The sequence below is a fragment of the Eimeria maxima genome, genomic scaffold (assembly GCF_000499605.1).
Source record: "Eimeria maxima Weybridge genomic scaffold, Emw_scaff367, whole genome shotgun sequence".
Lineage (NCBI taxonomy): Eukaryota > Apicomplexa > Conoidasida > Eucoccidiorida > Eimeriidae > Eimeria > Eimeria maxima.
In genome coordinates this window covers 2,799-17,245 of record NW_013566456.1, presented here as the reverse complement: position 1 = coordinate 17,245, position 14,447 = coordinate 2,799, and the positions used below count along the sequence as shown (strand labels likewise).

The window sequence follows — 14,447 nt, the reverse complement described above, 5'->3', positions numbered from 1 at the left end:
AGCAGCAGAAGTTCTGGCATTTAAACAAGAAAGCAGAGATATCTCTAACTGACGAGGGCAAGAGAGACATTTCATACAAAGACGGAACACAACGTTACAATTGTAGAAAACAACAGAGACAATTCTAGTTGGATCAAGCGTTGTTGGGTGTGCCCCAACCCCTCCGTTTCCTTCTCTGTTAAGTGTTTTCTCTTCGAGGTCCCCTCCTCTCTTTGATGCCCCCTTTCCTCGAGGCCAAGACGTCTCTTGTGGCAGTATAATCTGGTTGCAGTTACTCGGTCTCCCCCTGAGTGCTTAGTTATAGAGGCACTGAATCATCCTAGGTGCTGCTACTGTGTCTCTTGTTAGCTAAAGCCCGCACAGATGTAACTACAACTGCCCCGCTAACGCGCCCATTCGCATTTCCGCAGAGAGCCACCGAATATTCTTGAGGGGACCCCTATATGGGGACCCCCAACGGGTATACAAACGACACACCGCTAGGGTTGCACACCGTAAAGAGCCCCTCATATCCAAACAATGGTTTAGAGCCTCTCAGCACAGTCTCTATGAACTGCGTACTCAAGCAGGTGGTTCGCAGCGACCTGCCGTGGTGCCCCTGGGGGCCCCCAAACAGCAGTTAGTCCCGCTACGATTACCAAGGGGGCACCCCCCTCCCTTCTCCCCGGACTGGGCCACCTGCAGGGCCCACAACAGCAGCTTTGTCTGTTTGCTGCATTGTCTCCACTATGCTGCGTTGCAGCGACGATTTCGGAGGGGAAAAAAAAGGGACAGATGCTGGAGAAGAGACTCGGGCCCCCTCCCCCTGCTGTTTCTGTGAGAATTTAAACGGGGCCCCCTTTAAAGTAACGTCTCAGAGTCATTAAAGTGGCCACAGCAACAGCTGCAGCAACAAGAAATGCAACAAAGCTTCTTCTGCCTGCGCACAGCCTGCGGACGGCATGGACCCCCAGGCAGCCAGCTGCAGCAGCTGCTGCTGCAGTGCTACCGAAGATGAGACACGGCAGCAGATAGAGTCTCCCCAGTAGCAGGAATTGCAGGCTTGTAGCAGATGACGTATATACAACGCAAGCTGACGAAGTAGCCACAGCAACAACAGGATCCAGCTGCAGCAAAAGCAGCAGAGGAGAAAACAAGAGGCCCCCGCCTATACCGAGAAGCCCTGCCAAGACCCCCGTTAACATACCAACAATAGGGGCTACCAGCAGGGCCCGCAGCAGCAGCTCTGCCTCTTCTGTTGCACTGTCTCCTTCTTGTTCCGTTGCAGCAGGAAAATGAGGGGAAAGGGGGACTGATGCGAGAGATGGAGAGAGTCTGCGGGGCCCCGCGTCTGGGGCCCCACCCACAGACACAGACAGGGTCTCCATCTCCACAGACCCCAAACGAGTCCCCCTCCCTTGCAGCAAAGCACTCTCCTGCAACCGCCGCCCAGGCGCTGCACGCCCTGTCTGCTGCTGCTGCTGAAGCGGGTGGGCAGCAGCGCGGAGACCCCACAGGGTCCCTCGTACTGCTGCTCTCCATGCCCTGCAGCAGACGGTCCTGCAGCTCGTCGCAAAAGAGCGGCCCCGGTTAACCATGCGGACTGCAGCAGCAGAAGCAGCAGCAACAGCAGCAGCACCAAACGAGAAGTGCGGGTGCGCCGCTTTGAACTCTTTCACCACAGCGAGCGAGACGGACAGCTGAACTGCAGCACCCGCAGCAGCAGCAGCAGCAGCAACAGCAACCGCCGAACCCCAGCAGCCCCTAGCGATAAAGTTGTGAGCTGCGAGACTGCACCCAACGACAAAGAGCAGCAAAGGAGACAGCAGTTGGTGCTGCGGCTCCCTAACTGGAGACGAAGAAAAGAGGTGGGTGCAGGCCCTACGCAGGCACATTCCTGCTGCTGCTGCAGAACCGACGCAGCGCCGCCAAAGTCGCTGCACACACATTTCCTGTTGTTGATGCTGTGTACGCGAGTTGTCTCCATCCACTGCTGGAGACGAGGGGCCCCCCAACGCGCCTGCCGGGGGATGTACGATGTATTCCTCTGCAGCATCCGCGAAGGGATTGTCGTGGGGCCCCCCCGTGTGTAGTCCAACAAGGAAGTCACTGCCGCTGGGCGAGGTTCCTTCTGCTGTCAAGAAGCTCTTTGCGCGCCGCCACCACCCTCGTCGTAAGCTGAATCGGGGGGCTCCCGTGAGAGGGGGGACCTCCGCAGCAGCAGCAGCAGATTCTCCAGCGATCTCCTGAGATGCAAACGCACAGATGTGCGTCATCTGCAGCAGCCTGTCTTGGGCCTCCAGCGATATAACCAGGGGGGAAACGGGCAAGCCTTCAGGACCCTCTTCTTGAGTGGGTGGGGGCCTGCTGCTGGGAGTAACGAAATAGTCGTGCTGAGGTAGATGCTGCACGTGCTGCTCCTGCTGCTGCTCCTCAGTGTCGCCGCCGCTGGGTCTTCTGCTGCTGGCACTGTCTCCTGCAGCAGCCGTTGCTGCTGCTGCTGCTGCAAGAGAAAGAGGCTCCAACTCCCTTGGTGTCCCGGTAGCCTCTACCAGAGAATCGGTAAGAGCCATTCTGTGGATTGCCTCTGTGTGCAGCAGCAGGCCCCTGCCTTTGCTGTTTTCTGTGCTGCTGCTGCTGCTGTTGCAAGAGAGTGGGTTCCTCAGCGCCGGCTGCAGCTCCTCGTCTGCCGCACGCGGGGAAGGCCCCCACAACTCCGTTGAGGGAGGTCCCCTGGGGACCCCCCTTAGGGAACCCCGCAACAACTCTTGGTTTGGAAAGGCGACAACGTCGAACGCCTCCATGCTGCGTGTCTGCTCTTCTTGTTGATACATACGAACTGCTGACAGCAACGAGCGGCAACAGAGGGCCCCGAGCAGCACCAGCAGCAGCACCAGCAGTACCGACGGAGGACACAACGAGTTCAGCAAGACCCCCACAAGCGTCCCGCTAAGGGCCATCGGCACCAACAGGTTGAGCCACATCTGAAGCGCATTGAACACCAAATCATGCATGCACACGCACTGCAGCCCCACCGTAGCAGCAGCTGCAGCAGCAGCAGCGGCAGCAGCGGAGGACACAGGGATACGCACCTCGTCTACTGCTGAGAGGCCCTCCTGAATTTCCCTCCTCCTGTGCATGTAAGTCCCCGTAAACGCGGAGCAGCAAACCATAACCTGCAGCAGCAGCAGCAGCAATAGCAGCAACAACAGCAGTAGTAGTGATTGTAGGACTCCACAGAAGAAACTGAAGCCGCCTAAGAAGGAACAGCAAGGGCAGCAGCATAAAGTTAGGAAAAGGAGGAGCAGCAGGTATCACAGAAGCAGCATCAGCATCAGCAGCACGAGCTTGGTGAGCAGCAGGAGCAGGAGCAGCAGGAGCTACAGTTGCAGCACGTGCAGCACGAGCAGCAACAGCATCCTTGCCTTGCTAAGAGGAATAGCGTCTCTAACTTTAAGTTTGAGGGCCCCCAAGAGAACGGCAAGGAAGACTGCACCCCCGCCAGTACCCCCTGTTGCAGCAAGGGCCCCCAACGTCAGCAGCAAGACTACTCCGCTAAGGAGGGCCCCCCAAGAGGAGGGAACTACCCCTTCCTCTACAGCCTGCAAATAGAACCCCCAACCGCTCCCTGAGGAAGCATCCTTTGCTGTTGAGCCTTCCGTCGACCCTTCCCCTCCTTCACGTCCTCGGGCCCCTTCTGCTTTATCACGGGGGCCCCCGCTAGGGTCGTCGGAGGCACTCGTAGGTGTGGTACCCTGCAGACTCTCTTCCTTAGCTGCTGCCCCCTCATCTTCAGCAGCAGAAGTACCTTGAGAGTCAGATGATGCAGAAGCAGTAGCAGCAGAATCACGCTGAGCTACACTAGTACGCTCCTGGGGCCCATGCTCTTGCTGTGGTTCCTCCTGCTGCTCTTGCGGTCCCTGTTCGCGGGGATACGGCTCCTGCTGCTGTTGCTGCTGCTGTTGCTGCTGCTCCTGCTGCTGTTCCTGCTGCTGCTCCTGTTGGGGGTGCTGTTCCTGAGCAACCTGTTGCTGTGGCTGCGCCTGCTGCAGCTGTTGTTCTTGCCGTAGTTCTTGATGCTGTCCCTGCTGCAATTGCTGCAGCGGCTGCTGCTGCGTCTCCGGCAGCTGCGACACGGCCTCCTTTACCTGCGGCTGTTCATGTTGGTGCTGCGGCTCCTGCGGCGCCTGCAACAGCTGATGCTGAGTCTCATCAGGGTGGATGTCGCTCTTGCCTTCCTCTTTCGTAAGGGATCCTAGGAGCCCCTCACGGGTAACAGAAGGCCCCTTAGGCAAGGCTTGGAACCCCTCAGGAGAGACGAGATGCCCCTGTGTGGTGGGGAACCACCCTGGAAGCTTGGCGGATGATGATGCTGTGCCATCTGCAGTCACTCCAATGGCTGTAAGCGTCTGAGTTCCCCCCACAACGGAAGGCCCCTTCAGATGGGCCCCAGAGGGGGTAGGCGACAGCCTCGACGATGAACTGTCAGGCAGGAGAGGGGGCCTCAACCCCTCAGCGGGCCCTCCTGCACCTGAAGCAGGGGCCTCTAGTTGCAACGAGGGAACTGGAGGGGACGCACTACCCACGCCAGGAACCCCAGAGGAACCGGGGGCCACCTTAGCCCCCCCTGACTGGATCCCGCTTAGTGTCTCAGGGATTTCCTCCCTTTGCAGACCGATGGTTGGAACTCCCACCTCTGCAGGGAGGCCTGAGGGAGCAGATAGATGCGGAGCAGTTTGCACCGGTAGGGCCCCTAAGGGCCCTCCGCCATCTGAGGCGGACACGCCGAGGGAAGAGAGGAGAGAAGAAACCGACAGCAGGAGGCCCCAGAAGAGACTCCAAGAAGACCCATCTGGCAGAGGCGCCATTGGGCTGTGGTGTATGTACACCTGAGATGAGCCCCTAAGTCTGGGAGAGGTACCACTGCAGCGAGAGCAGCATGGCTTGTTAGGGGCCCCCAGAGGCCCCTAGGGCACGAGGAAGACGACAGCAAAGAATTAATTGAGGACTTCAGCTCGATATTTAACGACTAAGGGAGAAAGCCCCTTTCTTTCCTCCTTCGTTGCTGCACGCCCAGCGGACAACGCAGCGCTTGGGGCCCCGGGGCCCTCGGATCTTCTCTCTGGACTTTGCTGCAGCAGCAGCAGCTGCTGCTGCTGCTGCTTCTCTACACACCACTAGTAGCGAATTTAAAGGCAATGCTACGTTAATCATTCGATCTAGTTTGCTCAAGTCAAACAGCAAATTCAATTATATCCTTCGCCTGCCGCCACTCACCCGGCTCGCCAGGGTTCTACGTTAATGGTTTAGGGTTTAGAAACTAAGGTTTAGCTAGTATTGCTGTAGCTGTCTCCTAACGATAAGGGGAACAGAAGTTAATGCAGGAGGGGCAGTGAGCCATAGGTCTTCTAGTTTAGAGTTTAGGGCTTCAGGTTTCAGGTGAGACGCTGAGGTGTACATACAGCACCAACTGCGTATGCAGTGAGTGTTTAGTGAGCATAAAAGGGTTTATTTGAGACACATCGAGAACCAGCGCCACCTTTTCGCGTCAACGTTCCCCCTAAGTTCCCACTACAAGTGGATTAGGTCCCTTAAAGAACCTACTAGAAATGTGGTGCTTTAAAAACTCCAGTGGAGATGGGGGACCCTATACAGGGATAGGGGGCCACAACGGTCCGGCTGGTGATTCCCCCTGTTAACTCTCAGGATGCCCTCGAGTACTGATACTGGATTGCTGCATGCTTGCTCCTCGTGGCACTCGAGGACGCTCCTGCAGGCTGGAAAGCTGTGGGGGCCTCTGGGGGCCCTTGGGTCTAACGCCCCTCCCCTAGGGACCTCTGCGTGGCCTTCGATATAATCGCTCCAGCTGCAACAGCAAAAGCCTTAACTATGTGTGTCTTGGAAGATTTGTCTAGGGGCTCTACAGTCTCTTGTTAGGCCCCCGATGGCTCAAACGAGGACAAGCAAAGGAACGGTGTGCACTGTCTTTATTGGGAGAGAAGGTCTTCTTCTCTTGATTTGTGTTGAAAGTAGCAGCGTCTCCGGCGGAGAGGAGACACGCGCTGCTCCGCAATGTGGAGACAGCTAAAAGAATGCTGGTGCCTCAGTGTCGCTGCGCTTCTCTCGGAGTTTCTGGCTTGCTGCTGCACAGCTTAGTTTTGTTCCTGGTCTAAAAGATACAAGGATCCTCGATACTACCGGGCCTGTGGCGCTGAAGGTTTGCACTCCTCCTCCCTTGTCTTTCTCCTACAACAAAACTCGTCGTAGGTGATCAGATACCCAGATACTCAGCAAAAAAGTGCTTTCTTTTTAGAGGCCCTGCTACAGCAAGCCGTAAGCTGCTACGGTTTTTCCTTAGCTTTCAGCATTCTGAAAACCCTCAGGCCTCATCACTGGAGGCCCACCTGCAACAAAAAAAGGGGTCGCGCCTGTGCCTTGGGAAGGTCCAGAGCGCTCGGTGGCCTGCGGAGGCCCCAGCACGGCAGGCTGCCCCTTGTGTACTGGTTTTGTGGGACTCTCTTCTGGAAACCCACTCAGAAGGGGTTCTCCCAGATCCAATAAAGCAAACTCAAGAGGGCTGGAGGGAGGGGGTGGAGTGGGTCTGTGTGTGTTGGGGAAGGAAGGAGACATCATCCCCTCAGCTTGTCCCAGCACCTCTGCTGTCTCCTTCAGACTATCCCCAGAAGACCCGCTGCTAACGAAAGACGAGGCAGAAGCAGCAGCTGTTGCTTCGGTCTCATACCTGTGTTGAAGCTGCTGCAGAGATAGGGCCCTTGAATGGCCCTCTGTGAAAGGCTGCGGCAGCTCCCAAGCGGCCAAAACAAAACCTTCGGGAGACAGCAGCAGTCCGATCTCTGCAACGCAGCACTAGCACCAGCAGCAGATGTAGCAGCAAGGACAGAGCAGCAGAACCAGCAGTAGTAGCAACAGCAGTAAACCAAGTAGCAAGGAAAGCAGCAGCAGGAGACGCAGACGCAGACGCAGCAAGTGGGGGCTGTCTATGCTGAAGACATACCTGAGGCAAGCAGAAAACAAGCCTCGCTTGCTGTGTTGCTGTGCTGTTGATGCATCTCATCAGCTTACCTTGTTTCAGCAGAAGGATTTGCCCCCGACTTAGATACAGGAGCGTTTCTCCTGTCTGGAGATTGCGAGCTGCATCCTTCACCCTGAAGAGGTGTTCTTCGTCAGTGCGGGGCTGCAAGCAAAAGAAGACAGCATCTGCAGAGGACAACAACGATTGGGTGTGGACGAGGAGGCACGCAAGAGGCACGCACTCCTTACCCGCAGCAGCAAAGCGGAAGAAAGCCCCAGCTCCTGCAAAGGGACATCTCGCAGCCTTCCGATGTCTACAGCTCTTGATCCAGCAGAGGAGACAATGAAGGCCTCGTGCCTCTCCAACCCTGGTTCCAAACTACTCCCTCTCCCTCCATGCAAGGCATGTGTCGAAGAGGACCGCGGCAGCTGCTGCCTCTGCTGCTGCCCCTCTGCAAGCTCACCCAGGGGCCCTGCATGCATCGCCTTGTCCTCCATCCACTCCTCGGAGGCGGGGACTTTGAACGGCACCCCGGAAGACCCCTCTAAAGGTCTTAAGAAGGGCCTTTCTGGTGCCATGCCCTGGAACTTGAAGGCCTGTGGTGTCTCCGGCTTTTTTTCCAGGAAGACAATCGGCGCCTCGGCGACTGCATGGGAGAGACCAGCAGCACACGACTCGTCAGCGGTGAGGATACATCCATGAGGGCATTGCCTTCTGCAGCCTTCTGCTTCACGCACCCTACCGCCCGAAGCAGCAGCCAGGGCATCAGTCCCCCTTCTCTAAACCACTGCGTTGCAGAGAAGGAGACAGGTGGAGGACTTTGAGATAAAAGATACGGAGAGATGGAGCAACAAAGAGAGAGGAACGAGGCACACAACAAAAACCAAAGAACGAGGGACAAGCCGAGGCAGCGATGGAGGCAGAGGCGGCTACGTACAGCGAGAGGGCTAGCTAGAGATAAGTGCAGTTTGCAGCCGAGGCTCAGGAGACATAGAAGGGGACAGACACAGCAGAGAGGAGACAAACATACTCCGAACTGCAGTTGAAAGGGCCCCCACAGCAGCGACGCAGCTGAGGGTGATGCTGAGGGCCCCACCAACAGCAAGGAGAGAGAGCACCATCTTTGACGATCCCCGCTGCAGCACAAACCGCAGGGTTTGGTTTCTGTTCAGTCTATCACACTCCTGCCTTCCGTTTCTGCTTCCTTTCTCCTTCTCAAGTCTCAATCTGTCCTCCATCGTTACGGGGGCACACCCTCAACACAAAACACGAGGCCCTTAACAAACCCTCTGACCGTGCTTGCCTTGCTTCTGCACAACTGCTATAGGCGCGCTCTACTAGACTCAGAAGGACAGGGGGTGGGATCCAACTCTTGGAAGAGTGCTTGTACTCACCGCAGAGGTGGAGGATCCCGGGGAGATTGTGGGTGGCCTCTGAGGAGGGTCTGAGTGGTGCACGCTTCCAGAGGCAGACGTTCTGACTGTGCTGCTCTGCTTGGTAGCTTCGACTTTGAGGGGAGGGGGCCCTTCTAGTGCCTTCTGAAGGGCTCCCAGGCGGCACCCAAGAGACAAAGGGACAGACGATAGGCGGCCTGCAGCAGCGGACGCAAAACCAGCTGCTCAGACAGTTCAGGGCGGAGGGTGGCTCCCAGTGGAACAGCAGGCAACAGAGGAGGTGGCAAGCACGGACACAAACGAGGATGCAGGAAGGGGGACAGACAGGGAGACAGGCAGGGAACCAGACACTGTACAAGAAAAGGAGACAAGCAGACAGCTCTGGCCAATGGAGTACAGCCAACGGACGAGGAGGAGACAGCCGGGGCATGAGGCCCCTGAGGCTGCGAGGCTGGGATATGCTTCGGGTATTCGATGTTTTAGATGAAGAGGAAACGCCGAAACCAACGAGACATTTCTGGTGGTGGTGCTGCTGCTGTGCGTCTTCCAAAACCTTTGACTGCCTTTGCCGCTGTGGTTGGTGTTGGTGGTCCTGCTGCTGCGGTAGGTCTCTAGGACTGACGGAAGGACCTCGCTGCTCCTGGGGAGGCTTTTGTCGAGTCCCTTGTTTGTCCCCTTGTCTGTCGCTGTTTGTGTCTCCCTGCTGCCCCCATTTTCTGTCTTCTCTTCTCTCTACTTTATTGACGGCAACTTTATGTACGGGGTTGGTAGGGCGCCTCAGGGTGGTGGGAGTGTCTCCTCGTTGCTCGAGGGCAGCAGCAGTAGCGCTGCCATAGGGGTTACCAGCGAGAGACCCTGTGTTGAGCCCTTGTTCGTTCTCTGTTGTTGGTGATGCTGCTGTTCCTGTTTTTGCGTCCTCCTTCTCTTCAGCAGTAATTAGAGACCGTCCCTGGAGATGCAGCCGCCACCAGTGATGGGGAGACTTGTTAAGTGTCTCCCTATGAAGGGCAGGTGGGACACCAGGAGACTCCCTCGTGTCCTTCGCTTTCTTGGCCTCCTTAAGGGATGCTTGTTCTTCCTCTATTAGTTCATAAGGGGACACGAAACGCTCTGTAGTTGTTTCCTGTCGCCTGCCTGGGGGCCTCATGGGTGCGATATCCTTGGGATTTCCTCTCCCTAAGGTTACGATGCAAAGCTCAAGTAACACGCGAGGAGACAGAAGAAGTTCAACTCTTTGAAGCAGATTCCCCAGCGTCGGGAAGCAGCACCGAATGCTGTCCGCAAGGGACCTGCGGGGGAGCCACGCCCCAGCTCGCAACACAGCACAAGGGGACAAAATAATAGTTCCCCGGCAAAGAACTTGTGTGTGCCGGTTTCAACTCCTTGAAGGTTGGTTCGCTGTAGCAGCGCAGCTTGTGTGCAGCTGTCTCCTCATGTCCTCTCGAGAGGTACTGCTGCGAGTTATACAAGCATTAGATACCTTTTAGGGTATATGCCCCAAGCCAAGCCCCCAGGGGCAGTAGTTACCTTCGATAAATTAAGTCTTACTCTTGATGGAGCAGGGCTGCTGCTCCCCTCGGTTGTCTCTAAAGCTGCGACTCCGCATGCAGCAGCGGCGCCGGGAGACAGCGGGTGCAGGCCGGTCCTCGGCAGCTGTGGGGCCCCGCAGGGGCCCCATGAGCCTTTTGAAAATCTTCTGCAGCCATTTAGTTGGCTTTAAACTCTGTTTATTAGCGGCAAATACTGGAAGGAGCCACAAACAATTCCTGGGGTCACCTGGTCCCCCATTCCCCCCGGAGGTCCGTGGTGACCTTCCACACACCAAGGCTAGCTGCATATACAACTCAACAAACTATTTTTGATATAGTCAAAATTTATGGAGAACGCGTGTGTGTATGTGGGACACCAGCTGTACATACTCCGCCTAGAGGGCATCACTCTCCTGTGTTGTTCTCCCCACTGAATAGCCGTGTGACAAGGGCACGAGAACGCACCTATTACAAAGATATGAGGGACGTAACAGCCTTGAGGAAGCAAAAACAGTCGATCTTCCTTTTCTGAATGCATGAGTACTGTAGAGAAATGCTGTAGTGTTCAGTAGGTAGCCTGGAGCATGATCTGAGCGCTTGTCCTGCATACAGTAGTTCTTGAGCCAGCTTCACGCATGGGTGGCAGTAAACACCGAAGCAAAACTCAGGGATGTTGAAGTCCCCGGCCTCGTGACACCAGTGGATACCCACAGGTGAGGAGAACACCACAAGGCCGCTGCCAACGGGGGCCCCCATGGAGCGCCCAGAAGCTGAAGAACGCTAGGAATATGCACCCCGATGCATAGGAGCACAGGAGCGGCAGCTTGTCGTACAGCAACTGTAAAGGGGAATAATGCTGCATACTGAAAAGATGACGGATACTCGGACAACAGGGTTCTAGGGACAGGGACAAGATATACGCGTAGTCGACCTAAGAGCAGTCACAAATTTGATGCTGCATGGCCTGCATTTCTTAGCCGCATGTACTCTCCCTCTGTCTTCTAGTTACATACCCTTTTATGTACCTCACTCGCTTTCGCTCTGTCTGTACCTCGATTTTTTCTACGAATTTGCCTCCCTGACATGTGCAGTTCTGTGTTCGCATGCGAGGCACTGCGGGCCTCCTCAAAAGTATCAGGGTCTCAAGTACCATAAAAGAAAAATGGCAACAAACTTAATAATTAAAAGGACCCTCAGGGCAGTCTATCCCTGCACCAGGTGGAGGTGCCTCTGGGATGCGTGCGTCGCTGAGGTGTCTCCTCAGATATGTCTCCTCCTGTCGCATGCCACCGCTATACTGGTCTGCCGATTCTCTACTTGAGAGCCGCGGGGGATGCCTTGCGCTGACTTGCGTTTTTGGTTGGATTGTGTGCTTGCTTTCATCGGTTGCCCCTTCTTTTCCCCCTCCGATTGCCGGCTTTCTTGGGTGTCGCTGCTTTTGCCTTTTTTTTGTGTATTCCTTTTTGTCTCCTTGGCTTGTGGGGCGCGAGCTTGGGTGGGCCTCCCGCACCTTGCTTTTGTTTAAAGTTGCGTTGATGGTTTGGTGTTAGTGCCTCTTTATTTTGCTGTTGTCCAAGGAGCCAGTCATCGAAGTCTTCTTCAGCTTCCTTGTTTGTTTTTCCCTCTCGTCGCGCTTTGGCTCTATCTGTCTTCCAGCCTTCAATTGCCTTCAGCTGCAGATTCCGCTGTCGTGCTTCTTCTTGTTCCCTCACGATGCGATGGCCGCTGAGTTTGTTAAACTTCTTGTTGAAATTCCTATTCAGCTTGTCTGCAAATTGCTGCTGTCGCTGCTGCTCCTCTTCAATGCGAGCTCGAATTTTACCCATCTGTTGGTCGCTCTTCAGCATTTCTGCAAGGAAATCTCCTGGCCGAGTGAACTGAAGGCCTACTGCCCGCAGCCGCGCCAGCGCGATGGGGACGGTTTTCTGCACCTGCTGCACGCTGCAGCAGCAACACAAATAGCAGCATTAGCAGCAACGGTTCCAGCGTCACTGAGTACCGGAAATACTGAAATGTCCCAAGGAGACAGCCACACTACCAGAGGCAGCAGCAACGCCATTTACAGGAGTGGTGCACTGATTCCAAGGGTCTAACAAATGGAGGCGGGGATAACCGAGGGATAATTAGCACGAGGGAGAGCGTTAGCCACCCAAACCGAGATATCAGACACAGACATACGCAGACTGACACAAGCACAAAACACGAGATCTGCATAGGCTCTAAAAGCGACACAACGGAAGGGAAGTACACCCTGGAGAGACAATTTGAAAAACACCAGACGAAGAAGAATAGGAGCGAAAGGAGACAAGAAAACAGAGAAGAGCACCTACTGGGAACCGGGGACAACGAATAGCAGCAACGGTGTTAAAAGAAAACAGAGGGAAAACAGGTGCATTCAGACACCGAGACGGGAACACATATGTAATCTTGGACAGCGAAAGGAAGAAAAAGCGAAAACCAAGACAAAAAGGAGCAAATAACGGCAGAAGAAAGGATACATAATTAGCCAGTGCCGGGCTTCAATGCATCAAAGCCGGCACAGGCACGAAACCACTGTTAATGTAACCAGTGCTTCTAATGCAAAAGCTCGACCCCCCAAGTGTCTCCTGCTGTTCACTCCCCACAAACGAAGAGACAAGAGGGGACAGGGGTAAAAGGAGGAGACGAGGGAGGAGACGCAATGGGAGGAAGGGTAACAGAAATGGTTAAAGGCACGGAAGGAGGCAAAGACGCAGACGAAGGCAAAGGGGGAGGCACGTGAGCAGATAGAGAGAAGGAAATAAAGTAGAACTGAAAGGAACATACAGGGGAGGTCAGCGAAGAAGAAGGGGGGGTAATCAAACACAGGCATGCATGACACAACGCAAAAGCAGAATCTAAGGAGGCATAGGACAGCCAGTCAAACAGAAAGCAAGATGGTGCAGTCAAGGGGCAAGTGCAGCTTCCTGGAGGCGAGTTCAAAGACAGGGAGACATTTAAGGATTGCTGCAGCAATGACACCAATGCAAGGGGCGCCTTACAAGAACGCTTCTCTCTTCAGGTCGTCAGCAGCATCGATTGGCGCCTTTGTCTCCTTCGTCTCCCCTGTCTCCCCCTCACCGTCAGCGGTCACCGGCTCCGCCACTATTGCCAACGTCTCCACAAAAGGGACCCGACGCATGCCGGGGGGAGGATCATACTTGAGCTCCTCCAACTTCTGCAGCAACCCTGTACCCAGCGCCACAAACACAAGATGCTGCACAAGCTCTGCCACCGTAACATGCGGTAAATGCTGCAGCAAGAACTGCAGCAAGAACTGCAGCACGAACTGCAGCAAGAACTGCAGCAAGAACTGCAGCAGAGACGGTATGGGGGGCCGACGCATTGACTGCTCCAGCCAGTGCAGCAGAAACTTCAGCAGAATCTACAGCCCAGGCTGCAGCAACGGCAGCAATGAGGGACACGGCAGAAGTTCCACTGCAGCTACCTAGCACTCGAGCACCCGAACCCAGACGATCCCCGGTAATCCCAACGGGCCACTCACCCTGCTGGTCGCAAAGGGGTAAGTCCTCCTCTGTCTCCATATTCGTTGCTTCTGCTGTCGCATGTTTCGAAGACTTGCGGGCTGAAGTAGAGCACACAAGAGCAGAGTGACGAATATGTCTATTGAGGTTCGGTGCATGTACAGCAATGACCTGAGAGAGAGGTGAAAAAATGGGGCCCCCAGAGCCCTAAACAATCCACAAGGTCAGGTGGTGCCTTGCTAAAACAAGATGGACAGACAACAAAGGCCCGGATTTCCGTTGCACCTTTTAAGGCTGCGGGCCATTCAGGACCCTACCCGCGTTTCCCTTGTCTGCTCGCGCAAGGCGACCCTTACCCCTAGTGAGGAGGCGTTCGTTGGGCTGTAGGGTATAGCCTAACTCCTGCAGTCTTCTGACGTCTTCTGGGTCCGGTTCCCTCCCTTCATCCTCTCCACTGCTCTCGCAGTTGTCTTCACTAGAGGCGTCCCAGCCCTCTTCAAACCCCTGAGACCCTGGGGGCCCCCGCCCTTTGCGGTGCTTGGCGCGAAAGCGGGCGAGCAGCAACGCTCGCATGTCATCTGCAAATTCATCATCCTCCAGAATCTGCTGCTGCAGACGGTCTAAAGCTGCATCATCAAGCTCAGGAAGTCCCGGGGCCTCTGAGGGGGCCCCCGGGGCCCCAGCCGCCTTCGAACTCGACCGGGCTTCCAACCCCGGGGGGCCCCCACGGGAGGGGCCCTTTGGCGGCATCGGATACCAATGAGCTGCTGCTGATGCCACTGTTGTTTGTGGTTGACTGGAGGACCTCCAAACAAAACGGCCCAGGGCCTCCTCTAGGGTTGCACCGCCGGAAGCGGGGAGCTACTGCACGGGAGGACTGATATAACGAGAGAAGAACAAGACAAAAATTCTGTTCCTGAGACAAAATAATTAAACGATCAACTGCAAACAAACAGTCTACAAGCGCCATGTTCTCGTGGGACGAAACTACATTCGCAGGGCCCCAGAG

General features: G+C 55.6%; 2 protein-coding genes across 2 annotated transcripts; both read right to left on the bottom strand.

The window, feature by feature from the left end:
* Nucleotides 1–824: 824 nt before the first annotated feature.
* Nucleotides 825–4,847, bottom strand: EMWEY_00030300 (hypothetical protein, conserved; the record flags this gene model as incomplete). Its single annotated transcript, XM_013481611.1, has 4 exons — nt 825–883; nt 1,154–1,684; nt 1,865–3,155; nt 3,432–4,847. 4 exons carry the CDS (start codon nt 4,845–4,847, stop codon nt 825–827), a joined length of 3,297 nt encoding a protein of 1,098 aa, XP_013337065.1.
* Nucleotides 4,848–6,333: 1,486 nt separating this feature from the next.
* Nucleotides 6,334–14,188, bottom strand: EMWEY_00030290 (hypothetical protein, conserved; the record flags this gene model as incomplete). Its single annotated transcript, XM_013481610.1, has 13 exons — nt 6,334–6,833; nt 7,063–7,174; nt 7,261–7,658; nt 8,043–8,148; nt 8,407–8,603; nt 8,911–9,695; nt 10,546–10,705; nt 11,446–11,876; nt 12,091–12,118; nt 12,741–12,811; nt 12,956–13,181; nt 13,459–13,539; nt 13,756–14,188. 13 exons carry the CDS (start codon nt 14,186–14,188, stop codon nt 6,334–6,336), a joined length of 3,528 nt encoding a protein of 1,175 aa, XP_013337064.1.
* Between the last annotated feature and the right edge of the window lie 259 nt (nt 14,189–14,447).